General features: G+C 56.6%; 9 protein-coding genes across 9 annotated transcripts; 4 read left to right on the forward strand and 5 right to left on the reverse strand.

The window, feature by feature from the left end:
• Nucleotides 1-196: 196 nt before the first annotated feature.
• C8A04DRAFT_15589 (uncharacterized protein) lies at nucleotides 197-4,893 on the forward strand (the record flags this gene model as incomplete). The annotated part of the gene is made up of 4 exons (XM_062778544.1): nucleotides 197-994; nucleotides 1,048-2,241; nucleotides 2,296-3,785; nucleotides 4,398-4,893. The coding sequence occupies 4 exons, from the start codon at nucleotides 197-199 to the stop codon at nucleotides 4,891-4,893; spliced, it is 3,978 nt and encodes a 1,325-aa protein (XP_062633108.1).
• A 665-nt stretch (nucleotides 4,894-5,558) lies between these two features.
• On the reverse strand, nucleotides 5,559-6,307 carry C8A04DRAFT_15582 (uncharacterized protein; the record flags this gene model as incomplete). Its single annotated transcript, XM_062778540.1, has 3 exons — nucleotides 5,559-5,772; nucleotides 6,055-6,125; nucleotides 6,182-6,307. 3 exons carry the CDS (start codon nucleotides 6,305-6,307, stop codon nucleotides 5,559-5,561), a joined length of 411 nt encoding a protein of 136 aa, XP_062633109.1.
• Nucleotides 6,308-6,911: 604 nt separating this feature from the next.
• On the forward strand, nucleotides 6,912-10,550 carry C8A04DRAFT_15572 (uncharacterized protein; the record flags this gene model as incomplete). Its single annotated transcript, XM_062778536.1, has 2 exons — nucleotides 6,912-8,600; nucleotides 8,649-10,550. 2 exons carry the CDS (start codon nucleotides 6,912-6,914, stop codon nucleotides 10,548-10,550), a joined length of 3,591 nt encoding a protein of 1,196 aa, XP_062633110.1.
• A 589-nt stretch (nucleotides 10,551-11,139) lies between these two features.
• Nucleotides 11,140-13,353, forward strand: C8A04DRAFT_32763 (uncharacterized protein; the record flags this gene model as incomplete). The annotated part of the gene is made up of 5 exons (XM_062782213.1): nucleotides 11,140-11,433; nucleotides 11,565-12,574; nucleotides 12,640-12,755; nucleotides 12,923-13,069; nucleotides 13,172-13,353. 5 exons carry the CDS (start codon nucleotides 11,140-11,142, stop codon nucleotides 13,351-13,353), a joined length of 1,749 nt encoding a protein of 582 aa, XP_062633111.1.
• Nucleotides 13,354-13,587: 234 nt separating this feature from the next.
• Nucleotides 13,588-15,861, reverse strand: C8A04DRAFT_15579 (uncharacterized protein; the record flags this gene model as incomplete). Its single annotated transcript, XM_062778538.1, has 3 exons — nucleotides 13,588-14,287; nucleotides 14,405-14,594; nucleotides 14,694-15,861. The coding sequence occupies 3 exons, from the start codon at nucleotides 15,859-15,861 to the stop codon at nucleotides 13,588-13,590; spliced, it is 2,058 nt and encodes a 685-aa protein (XP_062633112.1).
• A 517-nt stretch (nucleotides 15,862-16,378) lies between these two features.
• On the reverse strand, nucleotides 16,379-17,723 carry C8A04DRAFT_15571 (uncharacterized protein; the record flags this gene model as incomplete). The annotated part of the gene is made up of 4 exons (XM_062778535.1): nucleotides 16,379-16,470; nucleotides 16,645-16,911; nucleotides 17,029-17,630; nucleotides 17,689-17,723. 4 exons carry the CDS (start codon nucleotides 17,721-17,723, stop codon nucleotides 16,379-16,381), a joined length of 996 nt encoding a protein of 331 aa, XP_062633113.1.
• Nucleotides 17,724-20,217: 2,494 nt separating this feature from the next.
• C8A04DRAFT_32766 (uncharacterized protein) lies at nucleotides 20,218-21,629 on the forward strand (the record flags this gene model as incomplete). The annotated part of the gene is made up of 2 exons (XM_062782214.1): nucleotides 20,218-20,928; nucleotides 21,018-21,629. The coding sequence occupies 2 exons, from the start codon at nucleotides 20,218-20,220 to the stop codon at nucleotides 21,627-21,629; spliced, it is 1,323 nt and encodes a 440-aa protein (XP_062633114.1).
• Nucleotides 21,630-21,849: 220 nt separating this feature from the next.
• Nucleotides 21,850-23,032, reverse strand: C8A04DRAFT_15583 (Pyroglutamyl-peptidase 1; the record flags this gene model as incomplete). The annotated part of the gene is made up of 4 exons (XM_062778541.1): nucleotides 21,850-22,092; nucleotides 22,236-22,339; nucleotides 22,439-22,850; nucleotides 22,973-23,032. The coding sequence occupies 4 exons, from the start codon at nucleotides 23,030-23,032 to the stop codon at nucleotides 21,850-21,852; spliced, it is 819 nt and encodes a 272-aa protein (XP_062633115.1).
• Nucleotides 23,033-23,876: 844 nt separating this feature from the next.
• On the reverse strand, nucleotides 23,877-24,977 carry C8A04DRAFT_15570 (glycosyltransferase; the record flags this gene model as incomplete). Its single annotated transcript, XM_062778534.1, has 1 exon — nucleotides 23,877-24,977. The coding sequence occupies one exon, from the start codon at nucleotides 24,975-24,977 to the stop codon at nucleotides 23,877-23,879; it is 1,101 nt and encodes a 366-aa protein (XP_062633116.1).
• Nucleotides 24,978-25,519: the final 542 nt, after the last annotated feature.

A 25,519-nucleotide genomic window follows, 5' to 3' on the forward strand; every position in this document is an offset into this window, starting at 1 on the left:
GACTAAAAAGGACGAAAAAGGAGGAAGAAAGTTCGAGACGGAAAGGTGGCACGAAAACTCCGAAGAGACTGTGAATCGGGGCAAATGGTCATCGGAACAGCCTGCCAGGCTCTTTGAGACGGACCGTGCCTGGTAGTGCATTGCCGTGCGATCAAGCGACCGACCGACCCAACGATCGATCAATTGATCCGACACAATGGAAGCGTCCGACGATGGCACAGCAGAAGAGGTGGTGGTCGCATCGAGTCGTCCCGCTCCGACCAGCGCGGGCGGTAGCAGCAGCAGCAGCATATTGACCAGCGTGCGCAGCTCATCGGTGTCTCTCTCCGGCGCGTCGTCTTCCAAGTCGAGTCTCCGCGGTGTCCCGGGCGCATTGGCCGCGGCCATCCCAAGCAAGCTGCAGAACCCACTCCCCGCCGTGTCGCAGAAGAGACGGACGCCCAATGCGTCGCCTGTAGCGGCAGCATCAGCAGCACCATCAGCAGGGACAGCAGCAGCAGGAGAAGTAACAGGAGTAACAGCAGCAGCAGCAGCAGGCCGGCCCACCCGAACCATAGATTCCACCCCCTCACGGACCTCTCGATATTCCACGCGCGACGTCGTTCGAGACTCCCAATCCCAATCCCAATCGCCCGCGCCCAGCGTCGACCTGTCCACCCAGCAACCACCGCCACCAGCACCGCGTTCTTCCCCACAGCCAGCAGCGAGCAGCCGAATGCCTCGAGGCGCCGTACCGACGTTTACAGCGCAGACCCCTAAGCGGGCAGTTGCGTGGACGGTGGACAAGATTGCGGATGCGCTGGTGGAGCTGTCGGAGCAGGTTGGCCAGGACCATGCGATGCTGGTCGAGTACTTGCTGGAGGAGGCCGAGAAGCAGACGCGGCCGCCGGGACACTTGGAGGCGGAGGATGCGTTTGCGGGGATGAAGTCGATTGCGTTGGAGAGTGGGAGCGTGCCGCCTGCGGGGGTGGAGATGATGGAGGTTAAGTTCAAGGTAGGTTTCAAGTTGTGGTAACAGACTTAGACTTCAATGACTGACCGTCGCAGCAACACAGTGGCGAGCACGGTAGAACCCGGGGCAGCGGCCGGCGCGCGCTGTATCCCGTCCGGTGCATCAAACCCGACCGCGAACCGGTCCCCGGCTACCGATTCCACCACGTCGAGATCCGCAAGAACATCCTGGCGCCCAACTCGATGCTCAACTTTGTACCCCACCTGCGCGACGTGGACCCGAACACGGAAGAAGAGAAAATGTACAACAGCTGGCTGCGAGACCTCGAGAGCCTGGACACCAAGTCCGGGTTCCAGATCCAGAACCGGGCACAGAAGCTGGCCCGGCGGGCGCAGAACGAGTACGCGGCTACGCTTACCCCTTACCTCGAGCCGTGGCTGCAGCAGCTGGCCATCGACGGGTGCACCAAGTCCACGCTGATCCGCTACATGGCCAGCCAGGCGCCGCACGACGACGCGGCCATCACACCGCAGCAAAAGTCGAACCTGCTCGACACCCACAGCGACAGCGTCGTCGGGGCGTCTCCGCGCAGCGCAAAGGGGGCCAAGATGTTCACCGAGGCGTTCGACCGGGTGTTTGACGACGACGGCGGCGACAAGCGGAAGCTGAGGCATGTCGCGCTGCGGGATATCCTGATGCTGGACAAGTCGGTCGAGCCGATCCTGGACAACAAGCGAGCCAAGGATGGAGCGGGAACGGGGTCGAGCCAGCCGAAGCAGTTGCCGCGCGGCCAGGTGGTGATGGAGAGGGTGGAAGAGGCGCTGGGGAGCTACTCGGCGCTGGGGTGTTTGATCTGTTTTAGTCATGACTGCGAGCACGGTGAGATCGAGCGGGACAACCAGAAGCGGTGTTTTTCGTTGGAGGAGATCGGGGGCCTCGAGCCGACGTTGCGGCGGAAGTGGGCGGCTCAACTGGAGGCGCAGGCCCAGACTCAGACTCCGACACAGAACGGGACGACTACTACTACGACTACGGTGGCAGCCCGACCGACACATCAGCCGTGCCGGAACCAGTGCTACCGGAGCTACAACACCGGCCACCCGGACGCGGAGGTCGAGCCGTGGTCGGAGAGCGACGTCGGCGTGCTGGAGTGGATGTTCGCGGCCATCGGACACAGCCCCTCGCTCAAGGCGCAGTGCTTCGTGGGTGCCATCCTCGGGCGCCACTGCTGGGACGTCCACCGCAAACTGAAGGAGCTCGACTTGTCTCTGCCACCGGCTGAACCGCCCGTCGAAGAGCAGCAGAATCAGAATCAACAAAAACCCCAGAAGGGACAGCAACAGCAACAAAGCAAACCAGCCAAGCCGCCCAAGGCGATACCATGGTACGACCGCAAGAAGAAACAGCTCCTCGGCGACTGGCAAGACGCCACCGTCACTCACGAACACGCCGTCCGCGAGCTATTCCCCCCCTGCCACCACGACGGTCCTTGCACAGCAGCCAACGGCTGCCCCTGCGCCTCAGCCGGCTCCCACCCAGTCCTCTGCGAGCGCTTCTGCCTCTGCACGGCCGACGAATGCGCGCTCAAGTTCACCGGCTGCGCCTGTCACTCTTCCGGCAAGACCTGCATCCAGCGCCAAAAAGAAGGCCGCCCTTGCATCTGCGTGCAGCTCAACCGCGAGTGCGACCCGGGTCTCTGCCGGGGCTGTGGCGCGCGTGAACGCGCCGACCCGGAGAATGCCTACGACGAAGCGCTACACGCTACCGGGTGCCAGAACGTGGCCATGCAGCGCGGGGCGCCCAAGGCCGTGCTGCTAGGTAAATCGCAGCTGGAAGCGTGCGGGTACGGGCTCTTCACAGCCGAGGACATCGCGCCGGACGAGTTTGTCATCGAGTACACAGGCGAACTGATCAGCCACGACGAGGGCGTGCGGCGCGAGCACCGGCGCGGCGATGTCTTTGACGAGGAGAACAAGGTATCCTACCTCTTTACGCTGCTAGAGCAGGAAGGTATATGGGTCGACGCGGCCATGTACGGGAACCTAAGCCGGTACATCAACCACGCGTCGTCGGCCAACGCGAATATCATGCCCCGTATCATGTATGTCAACCACGAGTTCCGCATCAAGTTCATCGCCATCCGCGACATCCGCGCGGGCGAGGAGCTGTTCTTCAACTACGGCGACAACTTCCCTAATCTCACCAAGAAACTCGTCGAGCGGAACAATGAGAAGGCCGGCGGGAGCAGCGACGGCGGTAGTAAGAATACCGTTGGGGGCGGCGCAAAACGCAAGGGCCCGGCTACTCACACGGCGAGGAAGACAACCTCGAAGAACACGTTTCCTGACGACGGACTTGATGACGACGATGCGTGGCTTAACGGGGCGATGATGCCCTTGCCGGAGGATGATGATCTCAACGATGAATGGGGGAATCCCAAGCGAAGGAAGAAACGTGGCGGGAGGCGGCCGGGCGCGGGGCGGAAGAAGAAGCAGCCTCAACCGCAACCATCTGCTGGGCTAGACGCAGCAGATGACGATATCAGCCCGGACTCACAGCTCCTCACTGAAAACAGCAACGCTACAGCCGCTGCTATGTCCGAACAACAAAACGACATAGACCCTTCGACCCCTTCCCGCCGACGAATCACGAAACGCTCCTACGCGTCTATGGTCAACCCGCAGAGCCTGAACCCGTCCGCGTCAAATTCCGACACGGGCGCGGGGAGCCCGTCTGTTAAGCAGCATCAACAACTTCCCATACTGAAAAAAGTATCCAGACGTGGCGGCGCGAGGCCGGGAGCGGGCAGGAAGCCGAAACATCGCCCGCCTGGGTCGGCTGGAGCGATGACAGCGACGGCGACAGCGGCGAAGGCTGGAACTGGGGCTGGGGTAGCTGGAGTGACCGAGACAGGGGGGGAGAAAGGGACTACTGCCCCCAGCATGCATGCGCGACAGAGTAGTAGTTTGAGTAGTTTGCTGCCGGAGGCGGGGGAAGTTGGGAAGGAGACGCCTATTAGGGAGAAGAGGGGTGTTTCCGCCGGTGCTGGCGGTGGTGGTACTGGCGTTGCTGCTGGGGCTTTCTATGGTACTGGTACTGCGAATGGGACGGGTACTGGTAATGGTAACGGTACTGGGACTGGCAATGGTACGAGGGCTGCGACTGCGACTGCGAACGGCTCCGCAGCATCAACACCCCCCAAGACAGACGCAGTAGCAAACGGCACGCGGAAACGCAAGGCTGCCGAGGCCGAGCTAGCGGAGGGTATTTTTCTCTCTCTGAGCAGCCAGCAGTCTAATCACAGCGCTAATCATACCAACCACCACCACCACGCTACCCGCCACAATCACGCCAAAGATACCAGAGACCCCAACAACGACACCACTAACGATTCCAACCATCCCACCGGGCGCAATCCGCCGTCGGTACAACGAGGTTTTTATAGCAACGGGACCTTCCAGCCGATCCATGACGATTCAGCCCCCGCTTCTGTCCCGGCATCTGCGTCTGCTTCCGCTCCCGTTTCAGCCTCGCATTCGGCTTCGACGTCGTTCTCGCTTTCTGTGGCCGAGAGTAGCGGTGGGACGCGACGGAATCAAAGGGAGACTCGGATTCTGTTTACTTCTTCTGCTTCTGGAAGTGGGCCTAGTACTAGGGAAAAGGAAAAGGAACGGGAAAGGGGAGCAAAAGAAAAAGAGGGAGGAAGAGAACAACAAGGCGGGGGTTATGAAACAAGGGCACGTCAGACGAGAGCGGGCGGTAAAGAGAGGAATAGAAATGGATATATACAGGGTGATGCAGATGGGTATTCTGGTGCGGATGGATACGGAGGAGGAGGAGAAATGGACGCGGACGGAGACACGGATAGGGAAGACGACGTGATTGATCGGTCGGCGCGTAAGAGGCAGAAGCCGCTGCGGTACCGGGATGAGGAGGAGTAGGTCTCCTGGTAGTCTTGTCTTGTACTGTATTCTACGGTGGGTGGGGATGAGGAGAGCGTATAGGGGGATGAGAGCTGGGATTGAGAGTGGGGTTATATGACCTCGACAACCTGAATAACACCACCGTCTAGTACCTTATTCTCCCACTTCCGTAAACAATAGCGAGAGAAATGGACATGCTGGAGCAACAGTAGCCCGTGAACCCACCGTGGACCAAGTACTTAAACTACCCCACACGACACTTCCCCCTTCACTTCTTTCCGTCCAATATTTCCATGTTCACATCTGCATCTACATATCTCCCTTTCTCTTTCTTTATCCACCACTCCCCCTTTCCAGCCCTGTTTCCAGCCCAGTTTCCTATCCCATCGTCCACTTCTAAGCCATACCCGCTCAATCACCTTCACCCCCCTCTTCCCGTACCCTCACCTCCCTTCCCATCACATCCTTCCCACCGCCCCATTCTAAGCCAAACCCCCTAATTCATCCCCCCAAACCAGGCTTCTAAGCCAGACCTCAAGTCAGACCCCTCAGTCATCCCCCGAAGCCATCTCCCAAGTCAAACTCCAAGTTATCCCCCTAAGCCAGGCCTTCAAGCCAGACTGCAAGTCATCCCCCTAAGCCAACTTCAAATCTGATCCTCAAGCCGACTTTAAGTCAAACCCCTATAACAGACCCCTCCCCCGTAACTGACTCGCAAACTCTTCAACCTCTATCTTCACAATATACTGCCCTGGCACTACGACTAACCCAAGGTAGCGGGATGTGAGGTCTAGTTTTATTTTTGAGGTGGTAGTTTCAGTTGTTGTGGTAGTTGTGGTAGTTTCAGTTGTTGTTGGGTTTGTTGGGTTTGAGTTTGTTGGGTCTCCCTGGGTTGTGCTGGTTGTGACTTCTCGGGTTATGGTCATGCCTTGTTGGGGTGGATTGGGGGATTGGTTTGGGTCGGTGGTTATGGTTGTGGTTGTGGTGGGATTTTGGTTTGCGGTAGGGCTAGCCTCTTGGGGTGGATTTGTGGGGGTAGTACTTTGTGGAGTTGCGGGGGTACTTTGTGAGGTGCTGGATTTCCCTTGTGTGGTGGTTTGTGGGCTGCCGGCAGTGCTTAACGTCACGGGGGTGGGCGAGGACTGGTCTGCATTGGATATGCTGTGTCGTTGCTGTGACTTCTGTTGCTGCGCTTGTTGAGGCGTAGGATGGCGGTACTCATATGTGTATTGGAGGACGATGTTGCTTTCCTGAGTTTGTGAGCTCACATGCATAGCTTAGGGGCGTGTATTGGGCTGAGACTCACTGCATCAGTGCACTTAAAAGCACCGACGAAAATGCGCGAGTCGGTGGTGGTGACGCGGAGGTTCTTGTTGAGCAGGGACTCGAGGTAGCTGACGGCTTCCTGTTTGTCTTGGAAGGGTGAGGTCATTTTGACTTTTAGGTTGATGTCTTGATGGGTTGATGTGTGAGTGTGACTATATGGAATTGAGGTTGGCTAGCGATGGTTTAAATGAAGAGATGAAGCTGGATGTTTCTAACAGAAAGTAGTCAAGGCTTAACTTTGAACTCAGGTATGTACATATGCTGAGGTACTTGAGAGAGCGTTTGATGGAGGGGCATGTCCACTTCTCTACATATGTAAGTATCGGGTCAGATAATGCATAAATCAAAAGGCTAAGTGGGGCTCGGGGAATAATAGCCAATAGGAGCCAGGCTGGCCAGGCAGCGAGACCACATGCATCTAGTGTAAGTTATGTCATCGCTCTTTCCTCTTTCTTCTTCAACTCATCCCAACTCTTCTCAATTCTCGACTGAGAATTTGAATATGCCCATTTCTGAAGGCCATTTCTAGGGGTTCATTCCGGGACCTTGTTCCTGAATATTGATCACTCACTCATTCGATGGGGCAACGTCAATGAGGGTTCACCCCGACGAGCTCCGACCCTGACGTTGAGCTCAGCCCGGACTCTCTTATCTAAAACTCCTCATCTCCATAACACTCCCCAATTCATAGTAATTCCCATAATCCCGCCATGGGCGTCCAAGGCCTCTGGACGATAGCCTCCCCCTGCGCCCGCCCCACCAACCTCTCCACCCTCAACCGCAAGCGCCTCGCCATCGACGCCTCCATCTGGATCTACCAGTTCCTCAAAGCGGTCCGCGACAAAGAAGGCCACGCCCTGCGCAACAGCCACGTAGTCGGCTTTTTTCGGAGGATCTGCAAACTGCTCTGGTATGGCGTGCAGCCCGTGTTTGTGTTTGATGGCGGGGCGCCGGCGTTGAAGAGGGCGACGCTGTTGGGGAGGAGGAGGAGACGCGAGGGACGGAGGGAGGATGCGGCGAGGACGGCGGGACGGTTGTTGGCTGTGCAGATGCAGCGGATGGCGGAGGTTGAGGGGGAGAGGAGGAGGAAGAGGGCCGCTGCTGTGGAGGATGGGACTGCTGCGGCAGCAGAAGAAGACGAAGTAATCCCCAACATGGACGAAATCGTCTACGCCGACGAACTCGGCATGACACCCCAAGAACGCCAACGCACGCGACACTTCCGCAAACAAGACGCCTACCACCTGCCCGACCTGCAAGGGTCCATCGACGGCATGGGCAAGCCCAACGACCCGCGCATTATGAGCATCGAGGAACTTGAGGCTTATGCGCAGCAGTTCCACTCCGGCGAGGATACCATCAATCTCTATGACTTTAGCAAGATTGATTTCGACGGGGACTTTTTTCGGAGTCTGCCGCCTGCCGATAGGTATAACATCCTCAATGCGGCGCGGCTGCGCAGTCGGCTGCGTATGGGGTTGAGTAAAGATCAGTTGGACACCATGTTCCCGGACCGGATGGCGTTCTCACGGTTTCAGATTGAGAGGGTGCGGGAACGGAATCATTTGACGCAGCGGTTGATGGCGGAGATGGGGATGACGGGGCTGGATTTGACGCTGGGCGGTGCGAGCCGGGTGGCGGGGGATCGGAACCGGGAGTATATTTTGGTGAAGAATGAGGGGGCTGAGGGGGGATGGGCGCTGGGGGTGGTGAGTCGGGATAAGGAACGGGGGATGGTGCATAAGCCGATTGATGTGGATGCGTTGGAGTTTCGGTATCAGGGGAAGGATGAGGAGGAAGAGGAGGAGGATGTGGAGTTTGAGGATGTGCCGATTGAGGGGGTGAATCGGCTGCCGAGGCCGAAAGAGACGGAGGAGTCGTTGTTTGTGGATAACGGGGGGGCGGACTTGTTTTATGATGAGTTTGAGGACGAGGAGGAGCAGCTTAGCCGGGCTATTGCCATGTCTCTTGAGAAGCAGCACGGTGCCCAAGATGGGGACAACCAGGACGAGAACGACAGACCGGATGAAGACGCCCCCCAATGGGAACAGAAAGCAGTCGAAGCCCCTCGGCCAATCGTGAGCGCCAGCGGCCGGATGGTGGCGCATATCGTCAACAACCGAGCGAGCGCTGCGGTGCCGCGGCGTCGGAGCGAGAGCCGGGATCGGGATATGGATGGGAATAACGGTGATAGTGATAGCGACGTTGATCTCCAGGCCGCGCTGGCCGCCGCAAGGAAGAAGCAGCCCAAGGTGCAGCCGGCCAAACCCCAGACACTAGCAGTCGCGGGACCTAGCAAAGCAAGCACGAACCCGTTCGAGGGGTTTGGGGGTCCGCTGCCGTTTGAGAAACTCGACTGGAAGAGTGCGTTTGGCGGGCGGCTGTCACGGCCTGAGCCGGTATCTGCATCGTCAAAGCCTCAGCCTCAGCCTCAGCCTCAGCCTCAGCCTCAGCCCCAGCTAAACCCTCAAAAAGTAGAATCAGCCGACCTCGAAGCAGAATCCGACGATGAAGCCGGCGGATTTGAGAAAGAAACCGAACCACCCGAGACGAGCGTGCAGGCCGGAAATAATACACCACGCCCGCTACCCCCTTGGTTGACGGATGACACGGATATTCGGGAGTCGGTGAGGAAGCAGCAGGAGCTAGAAGTGCAGATGAATGAGGAGGACGAAGATGTGGGTGTTGATGGGTTGCAGTTTGGCGGGGAGGATGTCATTGAGATTGAGTCGTCGAGTGAGGGGGGTGAGAGTGATGTTGAGATTCTTGATGCGCCGCCTTTGAGGGAGCAGGAGAAGCAGCTGGGTCTGGGGCAAGGGCTGGGTGTGATGCCTGGGGCGAGTTTGCCAGTGGAAGACGGGGGGTCTGCGATGGTTGAGCAGGAGTCAGCGCCAGAGCCGGAGCCGGAAGCGGAAGCTGTTGAGTCCGATGAGGACATGGAGTTTGAGGATGTGCTGCCTGAGCCTGCATCTGAGCCTGAGCCCCAGCCTGCACCCACAAACGACGCCCTCGAAGCCGAGCTATTCGGTGAAGAAGCCGCGCAGACCGAAATGGAAGAAGGGATACCCGCCCCCGCTCCCGAAGAGTTCGACCTCAGTGACCCCGAAGAAGAGGAACTTCTCGCACAACTAGCCGAGGAAGCCGAAGAGCACGCGCGGTTTGCCAGCCAGCTCAACCACAAGCCGCAACTCGAGAACCAAGAAGCTTACGAGCGCGAACTGCGCGCCCTCCGCAGCCAACAAAAAAAAGACCGCCGCGACGCCGACGAGGTCACGCAGACCATGGTCAGCGAGTGCCAGGCCCTGCTCACCCTCTTCGGCATCCCCTACATCACGGCCCCCATGGAAGCCGAGGCCCAGTGCGCCGAGCTCGTCCGCTTGGGTTTGGTCGATGGCATCGTCACCGACGACTCGGATACTTTTCTGTTTGGCGGTACGCGTGTTTACAAGAATATGTTTAATAGCAATAAGTATGTCGAGTGCTACCTCGCGCGGGATCTTGAGACGGAACTCGCCCTCCCGCGTGAGCAGCTCATCGCTCTTGCTCAGCTACTTGGGTCGGACTACACCGAGGGACTCCCGGGTGTCGGGCCCGTCACCGCCCTCGAAATCCTCTCCGAGTTCCCCGACGACAGCCTAACCGCCTTCCGCGACTGGTGGCAAACCCTCCAACAACACCCCACCCAACTCAACAACCCCCCCAACGATCCCTCCAACACCCCCTTCCGCCGAAAATTCCGCCGCTCCCACATCACCAAACTCTTCCTCCCCCCTGGCTTCCCCAGCCCCGCCGTAACCGAAGCATACCTAAATCCCATAGTCGACACCGACCCGCAGCCCTTCCAATGGGGCGTCCCCGACCTCGACGGTCTCCGCCGTTTTCTTATGACCACCGTCGGGTGGAGCCAGGAACACACAGATGAGGTTTTGGTGCCGGTGATTAGAGATGTGAATAGGCGCGGGGTGGAGGGGACGCAGAGTAATATTACGAGGTTTTTTACGGGGGGGGTGGGGGTGGGTGCGAGAGACTCTGGAGAAACAGGTGAAGGGGAAAGGGACGTGTTTGCGCCGAGGCAGAGGAAAGCGGGAAGTAAGAGGATGGTGGAGGCTGTGGGGAGGTTGAGGGCGAGGGGGGGTCGTCCCAGGAACGGGTTGAGAGAAGAGATGGAGATGCCGGTTGCTGTGCCGCCGGGGCCGAAGAGGAAGAGGAAGGCTGGGCGGGGTGAGAAAGCTGAGGATGGTGAGGATGAAGGGGATGGTGAGAATGAGGAAGAAGAAGAGGAAGTAGTGGTTTCGAGGAATAAAGGAACCGGAGCGAGGAGGGGGAAAGGGAAGAAGGCAAAGGCATAGCTAGCCTAGCTCCGTATTCTATCCGATATTGGATGTAGTATAATACTGATCTGGCTCATGAGTCACTGGGTTAATCCTTTGTTCCTCGAGGTATCGTGTGACTGGTATTGTGCTCCATTTCTATGTTGTATATGCAGTATGTGCAGTGTGTTCAGCTATTTGGGTATTGCTCTGCTAGGCTTTCGAGATTTTAATGATAAGATGGAATGTAACTTGGTGGGTAGGTATTTAAACCTGCCAGTTCTAGGTGGTTCTTTTGCTTTTACTTCTTTTCCTCCTCTTCCTCATCAGGCTACTCCTGCTCTTCTTCCTACCTCACTACCTTCGTACCTTACTTCTCCTCCTCCACTTACCACCTAACCATTCTTGCGTTTCTTACTCCTCTAACCACCTCACCATCTTTACATTCTCCGGTGGTAGCTGACCTACGATTCTCACCGGCCCTTCTTGCTAGCTGTATTTGCGATTAGATCCCCATACAATTCTGCAATTAACATATCACTTACATTAACATCAAGATCAACATCAACATCAGGATCAACATCAATATCAACGCACTACCACCGACCGACACAGACCGACAAACGCCATGAAACCCAACATCAACCTCACCCTCCTCACCACCGCCCTACTAGCCCTCACAGGCACAGCAAACGCCGCAGTCCTCCCCCGGCATGAACACGGTCACAGATACGGACACAGACATAAACACCCCTTAGCAACAAGGGGTAATATCGTTGCAGATGAACCCATCAAGAATCCGACTGTCGGCCATGGGACTGTTGGGAACGGCAGAGCTGGGTTGTACCGCGGCGTTTCGGGGGTAAAGCAGGACGAGGAGCAGGGGGGAAAGTGTGATTCTGAGGGGATTTTGGGGGGGTCGGTGAGTTCTTTTTTTACCTTTGTTTCCTCCCTTTTTGTTCTCTTGATTTGGATGGCCACGTTGGTTGGTAATCCATAGGGTTGGTACGCTACGGTATGAGCGTGATAACCAAAGCTAACCAACCAAACCAGCTCTCCATCCATTTCCAAGGCCCGATTCACATCCACCAAGTCGCGGTGTACAAGCTTTCTGGGCCCAACACTGGCAACAACACGGCGGATTCCGGAACAAACCCCGAAAAACGGGCCACAGGGCAAATCCAGAAACGCGCTCCGGGAATCGATCATGAGTATCGTAGCATCTCACCGATGGGACATTACTATAACCCGATTCCGAAGGCGTACACCTCGGGGGGCCCAGAATCCACGGTCTCACCTACAGCCCCAGCTACGGTTCCAAGTACAGTCCCAGCTACAGTTGTAGCTACAGTCCCATCAGTGTCTGCACCTGCTGTACAGCCCGATACAGCCCATACTCAGCCCTGGATCCCGCCCATCTTTGGTCACCATACCCACACACGCACCAGCGCGCCGTATTCTAACCTGCCGACAGGAGTAGGATCGGTACCTGGGTCATGGCGGCCCGAGGTGTGGAAACGGCCGGGTTCTCACGATTCTCTTGACTCGACTTCGACTTCGACCTCAGACTCGGACACGACGACAACGGCAACAGTCACGACCACATTCACAACTACCAATATAGCAATAGCTATGACGACCACAGCGCTGCCGAGCTCAAGTTCAGAGGACTCGACAGTGTTTATGACGACGACTGTGACGACCGTTGTGGCGACTGTGCGGCCGAGCACATCGTTTAGCGTGACAACATACACAACAGACACCCCTAACGTTATCACATACCCCACGGCAAACCCCACCCCCAAAACCACAGGCTGCTCCGGCCCAATAACAACAACAACACCTCGGTTCTTCAAGCCCAAGTCCAAGCCCAGCAGCACGTCGTCGTCGTCGTCGTCGTCGAGCAACAACACACCCGGCCACAACGTCAACAGCCCCCCGGCCAACACGCACAAGTCCAACGGCCAGCTGGTCCGCACGGGGTACTACAACGCGGCGCGGCAGCGGAACGAGGGCGTGGTGTTTGTGGGTGTTGGTGGAGCCCGGGGGACTGGATCGCAGACGTAAGTACCCCTGGATTCTACATAAAATTACGGGGGACACATACTAAGATGATGATATTTTGTAGGACCGTCAACAAACCAACACCGACCATAAACTTTCCGGATGCGATGCTTGGATCTGAGGAGGGGGTGGTGGTGTTGAGTGATCGAGTGTGTGAGACGTGTGGGGAGGGTGTGAATGGTATGTATTGTTTTGTGTTTCGGTGGTGTTTACTTGCCCCTTTTGATCCTGTTATCCTTCTACTTGCCCTTACTGAATATTACCCCACCCACTCTTCCCACTACTTGACACCTCCTTACTATTGCCGGAATTTATACCTATGGTCGGGTTAACTAACAAACTCACAGACGGCTTCACCAGCCCGTCCCATAACCTGCTCTTACTCCTCGAGTTTTCCATCCCGCAGGACACCCCGAGTCAGCAAACCAACACCACAGCGGATAACGGCCCTAGCATCGACCTGGTGGGTACCAAGAACTTGTACACCGGGCTGGGTATGTCCCCTTTTTTCTATTCCCCCTTTTTTCTATTCCCCCCTTTTTCCTCCTTCATTTCTATTCTTCACCCCAGTTTACTGACCAACTTGTTAACACCAGACTGCGGAATCCCCATCTTCAACACAAGCACACCCGTCGATAAGGCACATGCGCTTATTCAGCCGGATACAAGCAAGCCGGTGCGGTTGGCGGTGGTGGTGGATGGGGAAAAGGGTACGGCGGATGTTGTTCCGCTGGGGAAGGGGGGTGACTTTCCGGAGACTTTGAGGGGGTTTTCTTAGGTTTTTAATTTTTTTCTTTTTGAGTGAGAGGTGATTCCTAGGGGGCTTTGAAGGGGGTTCTGAGGGGGTTCTTGGTGAGAGCAAGCGAGGTGGATAAAACATGAGCAAGGGAGGGACAGAGTTGGGTAGATAATCGGTCATTGAAGTTAGTAGATGAAGATGCGTTGATTTACGGGAGTGAAAAAAAAAACAGCGAGAATGACTGTGAAGTAAAAGTAAAGTAAATTATAGCTATTAGGGCAACTCCTGATCCCCTATCGGCTCATACTCCTCCGGCGCATCAGCCAGCCACCTCATGGTATGAGCATCCGGATCAGCGGGAGTCGTCAACGACCCAAGGTCCCGATATCTCTCCCTAGCATGCTCATCATACCAATCCCCGTCATACGAATAAGCCCCATCATAGTCCTCCTCGCGAAACTCCTCCTCATCCTTCTCCACCTTCCCCCGATAGACAAACTCCTCGTCCACAGCCTTCCACTTCCCCTTAATATCCCTCTCATGCGCCTCAAAACTCTCTAAATCCCCATACTCCCTATACTTCCCCTCCTCATCATCATAGTCATCATACCCGTACTCACTCCCATACCCGTACTCACTCCCATACCCATACTCACTCCCCTCCTCCCTCCTAACCCCCAAAACAACCGGATACCAAAACCTCTCATCTTCCCCCTCCCCCCCAAGTAATTTAGACTCAACAAACAACCCCTCCGCAAACAACCCCAAATCAAACAAAAACCCCACCACATCATATGGAGTTTCACCCCTCTCCGTCTCCTCCAACCGCTTCACAACCCCCCAAAACTGGCCCCTCGACGCCTGCCCAGCAAACCGAAACACCCCCAGACAAATCCCCACCCACGTCCCGATCCAGGCCGGCGAGACGGTGCCTGTGGCTTCGCGGAATTCCACCGTTTTCGTCCTCTCCTCCCTGGGGTGCGCACCAGTATTAATCCAGCTCCAAGCCCCATTCCCAGTCCCAGTCCCGGTCCCAGTCCCCGTCCCCGTCCCAGTCCCAGCACCACTCTCCGTCCCACTCCCAGCATACGGACTCCTCCCCAAGAAGTGGGTAAGGTTGTAGTTAGCCCGGGTGTAGAAACCCCAGCCGCTGGGAGCAGCGAAGAGTTGGGCGACTTCAGCAGGGTTGGAACAGGCTAGGATATGGTGTGTGCCTGAGACGGGCGTGATGTGTTTTTGGAGGAGAGAGGGGTCTGGGTGGATGTGGTTGAAGGTTGGGGCTGGCGGGGAGAGATAGAAGGGGTGCGTTGTGTGCCTGGTGAGGGCGCGGGGGGAGTGGATTATTATTGGGCGGTGGGGGGGGAGGTATTTATTGTTACCACTCTGGTTGTAGGAGGGGTTGAGAGTTGGGACCGGGTTGGAGGAGGAGGAGGAGGATAACCGGGGGAAGGTGGACGACGGTAAAGAGGTACGCTGTCCATACTCCATGGACACACGGCTCAGGTCACGAAGCGGCATCTCCCGCTCGAGGATCTTCTCCTGGCCCGAGGCTTCGTCTTTCCCACGGACTTGGGCCACACGCAGGCCGTGGGCGAGACGGGAGGTCAGACCGATGGGGGGGCAATACCCGGCTAGAGGGCGCTCGGGGGGGTGGATGTGGGCGAGGAACCCGTCGGCGGCCCAGAGCAGGGCGGTGGCGCGTTTGAAGAGGCTGAAGTCGAATTCGGGCTTTTTGTTTTGGGACGACGACCCTTCGGCTTGGTGTTGGTTGGGAGTAGAACCGGGACCAAGACCAGACCCAGGCCCGACGTGGACGTGAAACCCCGTACTGAGATTCACACGCAACCGAAACCGGGTCACCAGCTCGGTCACTACCCGCCGGATGTGCTCGTGTGCGGCTGGGCAGTCGTACAACGCCGGGCTGGTGACCTCAAACCCGAGACCATGATACCTTTCCCCCTGGCTCCCACGGATCGCAACAGTGTGATCCCCAACAGACCCGTCGGTTTTGACCACCCACTCGCTCGCGCCAGGGACATACCCGCCGTTGGGGTCGTCCGGGCCCGGGTAGACGTACATGTCTTTTAACTCCTGCGGGATGTTGTCATTGTTGTTGCTATTACGCTCACCAGGGGGTGGAGGTTCAAGATCATCGACTCGCGCGCCGGGCACGCTAGCAATAGCTGCACGAATTAAATCAGCAGCCCAGCCGCGCGGGGTCGGGGAGTCGTCGGTGGGGTTGTTCTCGTCGGTGTCGTCGTCGTATTCGTTGGCGGTGTAGAGGTAGTTGGCGTATTTTTCGGGGTTGTCGTCGCTGTTGCTGTCGCTGTTGCCCTCGCCGTTGGGATCGTCGTAGTCATTGTTTAGATTGGATTCATAGTGGAAATGCCGCGGCAGGACGGGGATGGGGTGTGGGTGTCGCGCTTCTTGGTCCGGCCGGAGGTGGTATTGGACCGTGTTGTGCCGGAGGGTTTTGAGGACGTGGCGGCCGTGGGGGGGGAGTTGGAAGTAGAAGAGGAATTCGAGTTCGATGCCGAAGGAGAGCATGCTGACTGATGTTTAAGGGTAATTAGAATAGAAGATTAAGGATGGAGTAGAATAGAATGATAAGGGTAACTGGGTCTCGTTGCTACTGTATGTCAGGGTGAATACAAGATCAGGGATGAGACATCACACGCGGGACTCGATCGCTCGATTATATAGACTCGATTAATCGACTGAACAACCCCTTTGTCAAGATGCTCCTAGTCTTCGAGTCAACAAGGCGCTTTGAACGACGGGCTTTGACAGCACTTGAGAGCACTTTGAACAACGCTGCGTTGAACAATGCTTGTATGTATTGTCTATGTAATTACGCATTAGTATTATTCGCACCCGGAGAAAAATACAAACAAAAATAACCAAAGAATAACTCAGATTAGCAGGACATACCTATCTGCCAAGCATTACTTCCAATACCATTCCAATATCATTCCAACATCTCCATCAAATCATCAAATCATCTACCCAAGGTCTCCATCCAATATCTCTATCCGACACCGTGACTGTAAACCCGTACAGAAACCTATAAATCCAAAACAGACCCCCCCCACTCCCCCACAGGCGTAATCAACTCCTCATCCCGATCCGACTCCACCTCCTCCTTATCCCTCCTCCCTTCCGCCGTCCCCTTTCTTGCTCCGATCTTCCACCCCCCCTTCCTCCTCCCCAACGACGCCGACCTCACCGTCCCGGGCATCGTCCCCGGAATCCCCCCCGGAATCGCCGGAACAGGCGGTACATCCACCCCCGGCACCCCCCCAAACCCACTCCCCACCCCTCCAGCATAACCAGTAGACGGAATAGGATTAACAAACCCATAACCAACCGCATGCGGACACGGCCCCTCCCCGACCGCCGCCCGATGACTGTGAAACGTACACTGCCGAAAACCAAACAGTCGTTCCCCGCTTCGGAGTCCGTTGGCAGGCAGCCGCAGTTGGGGGTTCTTGACTGCGACGTCGGCTCGGCTTTGGGCCATTTTTTGCAGGTGGAGGCGGTAATCTGCGCGGAGGAGGGGGTACTGCGTGAAGAGGCGTTCTGCGTCTGGACCGGGGCCTAACACAGGCCCTCCGGAGGGGGTTGGGAGTGAGGTTGGAGGTGGGGGTTTGGTGGGGGAGGTTGTTGACGTTGAAGTGGTGGATGGTAAAGGAGCAGACGCCGGTGTAGTCGGACTAGGCAAGGACCCAGGAGCAGCCCCGTGGAGAGTCCAAGCCAACATAGCGACCGCCCACTTGCGCAATCGAACAGCCGCGTGCTGGGCTTCGCAGTCGCCGTACAGAAACGCCAGGAACCGCGGGGACATGGACCAGTCGAAGCGGAGGTAGAGGTCTTGCAGGGCGTCCATGGCGGCGTCTTGGGCTGCGGGCAGGTCGATGATGGCTGCGAAGAGGTGCAGGCGGACGAGGTTGGTGCGGAGGGTGCGGAATTGTTCGATCTGGGGGTTGGTGGGTGATGGTGTTGAGGTTGAGGTCGTTGATGCTGTGGTCGGGGATGGGATGTGGCTAGGCAGGGCGTGGGTGAGGAAGGCGGGGAACCGTCGACGTTGGTATAGCCAGAGGACGAAGATCTCGAACATGTCCGGTCCTTCGTTTGGGAGCCAGAGGACGGAGTCATCGTCGTCGTCGTCGTCCCCTCTTGGGCTTGTGGTGGATCGGATTGGGATGCTCTCGAGGTGGCCGCGGAAGAAGGCGCAGCTGTCGCTGAGGAGTGCTCGGTGGATGGTGAACTCGCGCTGTTCGTCGCCGACTAGCACCCGCACCACGTCGCCCTCGAGGCTGACAGGCACAATTAGTATCTCGTACTGAGGCTGGGGATGAGACTCGGGACACTCACGAGCCGACCACTGCCTTGCTTGTGCTCCACCTCATCCTGACTTGTAACTATGCTCCCAATCTCAACCGAGTACAGCGAAGATAATCTCGAGATTTATGGTGTTGTGGCAATAAATTAATTCCCAATAACTCTCAGAGAGAAACACCACAGAAACATCCGAGTAAAAAAAAAGAAAAAAAAGCTCAGACACCGTCCCGTCCAAACCAACCTTGAAAACTCTCAAACTCAGTCCACCTGACACGACACACTCATATCTACCATCCCCCTCCTTGCCTCACGCCATCGTCCCATCTCAAAACCACCTCACATTCGCCCCTTACCCCCAAATCCACACCCCGGCATCCTTGGATTGTCTCAGGGCTGCCGCTGCGCTCCGTCCCGGTTGCGGTCCTAATGGGGCTGCACACCAACTACTATGTAGGTAACAACCAGAATTGTTACGGTTCGTTTATGGTGGCTTGTTTAAGCTGCAGCACTGCAGTCTAGCTGCGACGCAACCGTCTGTTTCTATTCCTGCGGCCGGTTCGAGCCCCTGCGTTTCGTTTCGAGCCCTGGAGGGGTGTGGTCAGGGTGGTCAGGAGCCAGCCCCTCGGGAGTAGCTTACCGTGAAAAGCTAGAGGGGTCCGGGCTTGGTGGTTGGATTGAGCTCAGTTCTTCTTTTACACCCAGCAATTGAGTCCCCCCTTTGTTCGGTCTTGGTAGTTCTTGGCGTCCCCTGCCCGATCTTGGGTGCCATTTTGGGCCATTTTGGGCCATTTTGGAGTCGTAGTGGACCCTGGTTTGTTCCCGGCTTTGTTTCGAGTTGTGGGAGAATGAAACGAAACGCGGGGTTGAGTATCTGGTTAGAGGAAGGGTGGATGGAAATTGATGGTGATGGAAACGAATTGAGAAACGGAGGGAAAATGATGAAATGGGGATCAGTTAGTCTCGATTAGCGGAACATAGATAGATAGGAGGTCTTGACAATTGTTCTTTGTGGGCTTCTGGTCAATGGGGCCGGCTTTCGCTGACAAAGGCGATGGACAAACAGGTTTCAGTCTTTGACGACTACCATGTCTCTCGTCTTCTGCCACTTGCCCAATCCCATTCCGTTGCTCGTACAACCCCATCGACAATTATTTGTCAGTCAGGCTGCGCCCGATTCATAGCAGTGGAACCTCAACGGGAAAACATACACACTCTCCGAGACACGAGTCAACCCCCCTTCGACGATTCAGGGCATTCCGTAGATTCTCTGTACGGCTGCACACGTTCACTGCATCAACGCTTACTGACTCTGTACCACTGCACATGAACATTACATAGTACATCACCGGCGACGTGTCTAAATGGACGGTGCAGCCTGTCTATTGTGACGGTGTAAACCTCAACACGGCTAGAGACAAGTCGATCATCTCTACACCAATTCTTGGCTGCAACCTTGATCCAAGTACCTCTTCTTCTCCTCTCCATGTACCTGAGCAACATACATCACAACGTATAAACGAAGACATCGATTCAACGTGATTCCCAACATCATAACCGTAAGTGCTGCAAGTGCGATGCGTCGGGCTAAATTGCCTAAAGGTATAGTAAAATTCGATCGTAATAGGGCTTCAATAAAACACATGACTCCCAGCATCGCGATCGTGAATCAATGCGTTGGCGTGAAACGTTGAATAATTGGGTAGGTAGGTACATGAAGAGGAGAAGAAGAGGAGAAGAAGAGGGACTTGGATCGAGGTTGAAGCCAAGAGTTGGTATAGAGGTCTCTAGCCGTATTAAGATTTGCACCAGTCACAATAGACAGGCTGCACCGTTCATTTAGACACGTCGATCACCGGCGAGATATCATTCTGTCGCAAGGCTCCGTCCTATCGTCCCAGGCCGGGGAGCTCCTGCCCGGGTTTTGGCCGGAGAGTTTGCGGAAAATTCTGAGACAAGGCTTGACAAGGCATGGGCCGTGCGCATGCGGGTTAGCGATGCGGATGTGCCGAACACCGAGCAAAGCGGGGGGTGTTCCAGGCCGAGGGTTAGGGTTAGACTTGGCCGAGAGACGCCGAATTACTCAGCTGTCTCACAACTGTCCCACAAACTGTCCGCAAGTGCCCCGCAAATGCCCCGCAGGGATACATTTTCTCCCGAAGAATTGCGCCATTCAGAAGTTTGTTGCGATCCACAAGAGGCAACTCCGCACGGGATATCGTTAACCCCGCGCTGGCCCGCAGCGAGCAGCAACCTCGACGACAACGCCGGCTTATTCATCTTGGTGAGAGATGGTTACGAAAGATTCCGTCGGAGTTCTAGAAGGAGATTTCTCGGGGATGGATAGGGGGTGAGGGGAGTATATATTCTGGCTAGACCTCGATTGTTTGAGGACGGAAATTGTGACATTGACTCGCAACCAGTTCTTCAACTTCCTCTTATCGCGTGCTACGTTAACGTTACCCCTCACTACTCTTACCACTTACACTAGTTACCGTGTTCCCAACTTCACCTTGACTTGACAACCCAATCTTGCTCTCCAACCTGACCAGCTAAACCACCAAAATGACCCTCAAAAAGCTCACCGCCAGCACCCCGGCCTCGGGCGTGCCCTTCTACACACCCGCCCAAACCCCCCCAGCCGGCACCGTCCTCCCGTCCACCGACGGCACCACCCAAGCCATCCCCACGCTCTTCACCCCCATCACCCTGCGGGACCTCACCCTCCAAAACCGCATCACCGTCTCCCCGATGTGCACTTACTCCGCGGACGACGGCCACCTCACCGACTGGCACCTGGTCCACCTGGGCGCCTTCGCCCAACGCGGCGCCAGCCTCACCATCGTCGAAGCCACAGCCGTGACCCCCAACGGCCGCATCTCCCCCGAAGACAGCGGCCTCTGGCAGGACAGCCAGATCGCGCCCCTGAAGCGCATCGCGGATTATATCCATTCCCAGGGCCAGAAGATTGGGATCCAACTGGCCCATGCGGGTAGGAAGGCGAGCACCCTCGGGCCGTGGCATGCGGTGCCGGGGAAGTCGGAGGTGGCCGGGGAGGACGTGGGCGGGTGGCCGGGGAACTTGTGGGGGCCGAGTGCGGTGGAATGGAACGAGGGGTATCCGACGCCGAAGGAGATGACGGTGGGGGAGATTGAGGGGTTGGTGGAGAGTTTTGTGGAGGCGGCGAAACGCGCGGTGAAGGCGGGCGTGGATGTTATCGAGATTCATGGCGCGCATGGTTATTTGATTAGCGAGTTTTTGTCGCCTATTACTAACGTGAGTTCCCTTCTTGTCTTCCCATTACAATCCCGGTGGGGAGAGATATAGAGATATATAGAGATATACATACTAACTAACAAAACTAGCAACGCACCGACGACTACGGCGGCTCCTTCACCAACCGCACACGCCTCCTCACCAACACCATCCGCGCCATCCGCGCCGTCATCCCCTCCGGCATGCCCCTCTTCGTGCGCATCTCCGCAACCGAATGGATGGAACACTCCAACCAACCCTCCTGGGACCTGGAGCAAAGCAAACAACTCGCCCTTCTCCTCCCGGACCTCGGCGTCGACCTCCTCGACGTCTCTTCCGGCGGCAACAACCCGGCCCAGCAGATCCGTCCGCACACTTACTACCAAATCGACCTGGCCGATGCTATTCGGCAGGCGGTGAAGGCCGCGGGGAAGACGTTGGCTATTGGGGCGGTGGGGATGATTAGTACCGCGGAGGTGGCGCGGAATGTCGTGCAGGAGGGTGGCGCCTCGGAAAATGGGACGGCCGGGAAGGCTAATACGGATGGGACGGTGGTGGTGGAGAAGGAGGATGGGAGCAGGGCCAAGGCGGATTTGGTGTTGGTGGCCAGGCAGTTTTTGAGGGAGCCCGAGTTTGTGCTGAAGACGGCGACGTTGTTGGGGGTGCCGGTGCAGGGGCCGATTCAGTACCATCGCGCGCCGTTGAAGCGGGAGAGACTTTAGATGTAGAGGGAGAGGAGGTATATAGAGTAGAGGTGGTGTTGGTGGTAGACAGTGGGGTTCTTTATAGACAGACAGACGACAGACAGACGACAGACAGCGTATATTACCGTTATTTCGTAACATATCCTGAAATTTACCTCACACTCCAGTACTGCGACAACCTAAATAAACCCCCAAACCATCTCCCGTCCTAACTCCCCCATCTCACTTCCTTTACTCCTCACTGCCGTTCACTTCGTTCCCTCTCACGCCTCGCAACCTCGCTCTCCACCAACGCCCGCACCAGCTGCAGCAGCACCTCCCGGCCGACAGCAATACTATGCTCGGACGCGTCGCTCGGCACGTGCAAAAACACCACCCGGCGGCGCTCGCCGGCTTTCTCGAGGTGGGCAAGACTGGAGAAGTAGATGAAGTCGCAGAGGTAGTGGCCGGCGTCTTCGGATACGCGGAGGTCGAGGTGTTTCTTTTATTGTTCGTGAGTAAATGGAATGAATGACTGAGAACCCAGGGAAAAGGGGAAAAGGGGAAAAGGGGAAAGGGGGGAAAGGGGGGAAAGGGGTATAAAGCTGGGGTTACTCCATAGTGAAAGTAAAAGAGAAAACTCACAGGCGAATGCCCCTTCCACCTCCCCAAAACATCCCCCACATCCACCGCCGTCTCCAACTCCTCCGGCATCCCCTCCCAAATCCACTTGCCCTTTTCTCCCTTTTCTCCCTTTTCTCCCTTTTCTCCCTCCTTTCCCCCTTCCCCCTTTTTCTCAACCCCTTCCCCCTGATCCCCCTCTTCATCCCCATGCCCATCCTGATAACCCCCATCATCCCCCAAAACCCCCCCATCAACATCCGGCATCCGATACCCCTCCCTATGCCCGCGCCTCTCAAGACTATAAAACAACCTCGGCCCCGCCATCCCCACATGCACCGCCAAATCAATTTTCGGTCTGCTATCCCCGTGCACTTTGCCATCCAAGTCCCAGAGATCCGGGATGAGGGCGCGTACGGTTTGGTAAGAGACCCGGATTGGGGCGGGGTGGGTTAGGAGGCGGACGGGGGGGATTGGACTCGCCGAGGGGTTTAGGGGGGAAGTGGTTGAGGTGGTTGAGGGGGGGAAGGGGGATGAGGGAGTTGGGAGGGGGACTTTGGCGCGGAGGGGGGGGAGGAAGGTCGGGAGGGACCGGACGATTTCCCAGGAGGGGTTGACGGGGTAGTCTTTTTTGAAGGGCTGGGGGGGTTAGTGTTATGTCCTGTCGTGATGATGAGGATGACGATGGGGATGAGGATAGATCATGAGAAGAGGCCGGGTGTGGGTTTAGTTAGGGACGGAGAGAAGCAGAAGAAACTCACGGCAAATCCGGTCAAGAGCACCGTAAACGGCTCTTGCTCGTGGTCGGCGACGGATCCCATGGTGGATTTAGCTGGGGTTGTGAATGGGATTTGAGTTGTGATAGCGATTCGAATGCGATTAGACCGGAAAGTGGTGGAATATGGAAATTACAAACCACCCGCAATAAGTCTTTGACCAGCTCAAGACGTGGACTCCGAGTTGAGACCCGAGTGGATAAGGTATCAACCCTCTGTCGTCCTGAGCACCTGGGCAGCTAGGTCACTTGAGGTCACTATTGCGTGGAGGGGCAATGCGGGGACGTCACTCACTAGATGCACTAACACAGCTGCTTGCAGCACTCGCGTGACCTTATTGGCCCCTCTTCAGTTTCTCTCCAAGATTCATCCCGTCTTTTTGAACTGACTTAACCAACCTGGAAACCAACAAATTACGGATCCATATGCCCGCATTCGGTCAAGCCCAACTCCAATTGAAGTTCACAGCTCCCAACAGTTCCAACTTTCTACAGTTGGGGCCCGATATGCACGCAGCCCCGCCAAGGGAAATCTATAAGTGATGTCCGTGTCGTCAGCGCTGACGCGGGCCGGGCCGGTATCTGTTGCATCCATCTAGGTACAGTACCTACCTATCTGCGGTTCTACCCGTTTTTTTGCACTCCCCGAGTTCGGGCAGTCCCAAATGGATCCATTGTGTTCCTGTGGGGAGCGCAGTCAGCGCGGTAGTGGATTTAAACTCCGCTGACTATACTTGTACCGTACTGTACGTACATGCCGACATGATAACATTATCCGATTTGCGGACCATCTCTTCGTCCATTGTGCGATCCTGTCTTAAATCCTCCCAAGGGTATCTCCATATCCACCAACCCAAAAACATACAATACACAATCAGTAAACAAAGTACCTACCCCCCATAATCCCTAAACCCCGCCTTCTCCCCGTCCCGATCCAACATATACCCAAACCTCTCCCGATTCTCCAACAAAAACCCCGGCACATCCCCATTCCCCTCCACCCGATCATACACCTCCCCCTTCCGATCCCACAAATCCTTCCCCCTTCTAACATACTCCACAATCCTCCCGGCATCCCTATACCGTTCCTGATTCATACTCGTATGCGAAAAACTCGCCATTTTCCCCAACAATTCCCCCACCGTCGCAAAACAACTCGAGCAATGCCAGCTCGCATTCGCCATCGTGCCCTTTTCCCACTCCCGGAACGGCCACATCCCGCCGTCGGCGATCCGTAGATCGTTCGGTCGTAACGTGTTGTGTAGACCTTGGTAGTATGTCGCTTGTGGATGTGGCCACTCGGGCCCCCGGTGCAGCCACTGGAAGGAGTAGTAATAAAACCGGCTTGCCAGCGTCAGTCGGCGGGGAAAGGCGCACGCGCGCAGGGTGCGCAGCGTCGACGGCCGCGGAATCTCATCCACATCAGAAACAACGAGGACGTCCCCCTTGTTGGGCGCCGCGTCGCCCGTGAGCAGCGGGAAGACCTGGGTGAGCATGCTGTTGCGCTGGAGGTCTTCCATGTCCCAGGGGGTGCGGGGGCGGAAATGGGGCGGGTATTGGATTTCGTGGTAGATCATTTTGGAGTGGTAGGGGGCGAAGAGGGAGTAGTTGTTGAGGAGGGTGAGGGGTTTGGGACGGCTGGTGAAGGTTTGGCGGGACTCGACCAGGATGTAGTAGTCGACTTCGTGCCAGGTGGTGTTGAGGCGGATTTCGAGGTGGTCCAGTTCGGTGTTGATCATCATTAGGTCGTAGACTTTGCGCCGCGGGGGGCGGGCTGAGGAGGAAGACGATGGTCGGTAGGGCTGCCAGCCGTGTGACCGGCAGAGGTTGTTGAGTAATGGGTCGGTGTCGTGGGAGGTGGTCCAGGTGGACGGGGAGAAGGGGTTGAGAGAGCCATCGTCGCGGTGCGCGGTGATGAGGACGAGCCAGACGAGGGCGAAGACGGCGACCGCGCGCGCCCAGCGCCAGAGGTGTCGCGTTCGGCGCGACATGGGGTTAGGGGTTCATGTGAATTTGTTGTTGTCGTTGTCGTCGTTGTCGTCGTTGCGAGGCAGAATCCTACTCTCCCGATCGCAACTTTACGTCACGTCATCTCGAAGAACTGAAAAAAAAAAAAGAAAAAAAGACAAAAGAAAACACCGAAAGCAAGCAAACACCCAAACAAGGTCCAAATCCCTCCAATCCCCAGTACGAAGTAGCCAACCACCAACGCACTTCCGCACTCTCACCCGCGCTCACCCACGCCCCAAAAACACCCGCCCCATTGTTCCAAGTTCCAACATCCCATTTCCCTGTCAGTGCCTGTCAGTGCCTGTTCCACCCCTCGAGCACCCCTTGCCATTCCTTGTCACAGAGCCAGACAACCCAGAAGCCGTGCCCGCAACGGCCGTGGGAACTGCAAACCTGATTGGCTTGGCAGCGTTGTACCCCGTGTGTCACACGCCCGGTGGCCCGTCAGCACCGTCGGCGGCGTCGATCCTTCGACATGGAGACTTGTCGTCAGCTTTGGGCTGGGAATGGTTAGTTGCTAGTT

Source organism: Dichotomopilus funicola (assembly GCF_033296635.1).
Source record: "Dichotomopilus funicola strain CBS 141.50 unplaced genomic scaffold C8A04scaffold_98, whole genome shotgun sequence".
NCBI classification, from domain to species: Eukaryota; Fungi; Ascomycota; class Sordariomycetes; order Sordariales; family Chaetomiaceae; genus Dichotomopilus; species Dichotomopilus funicola.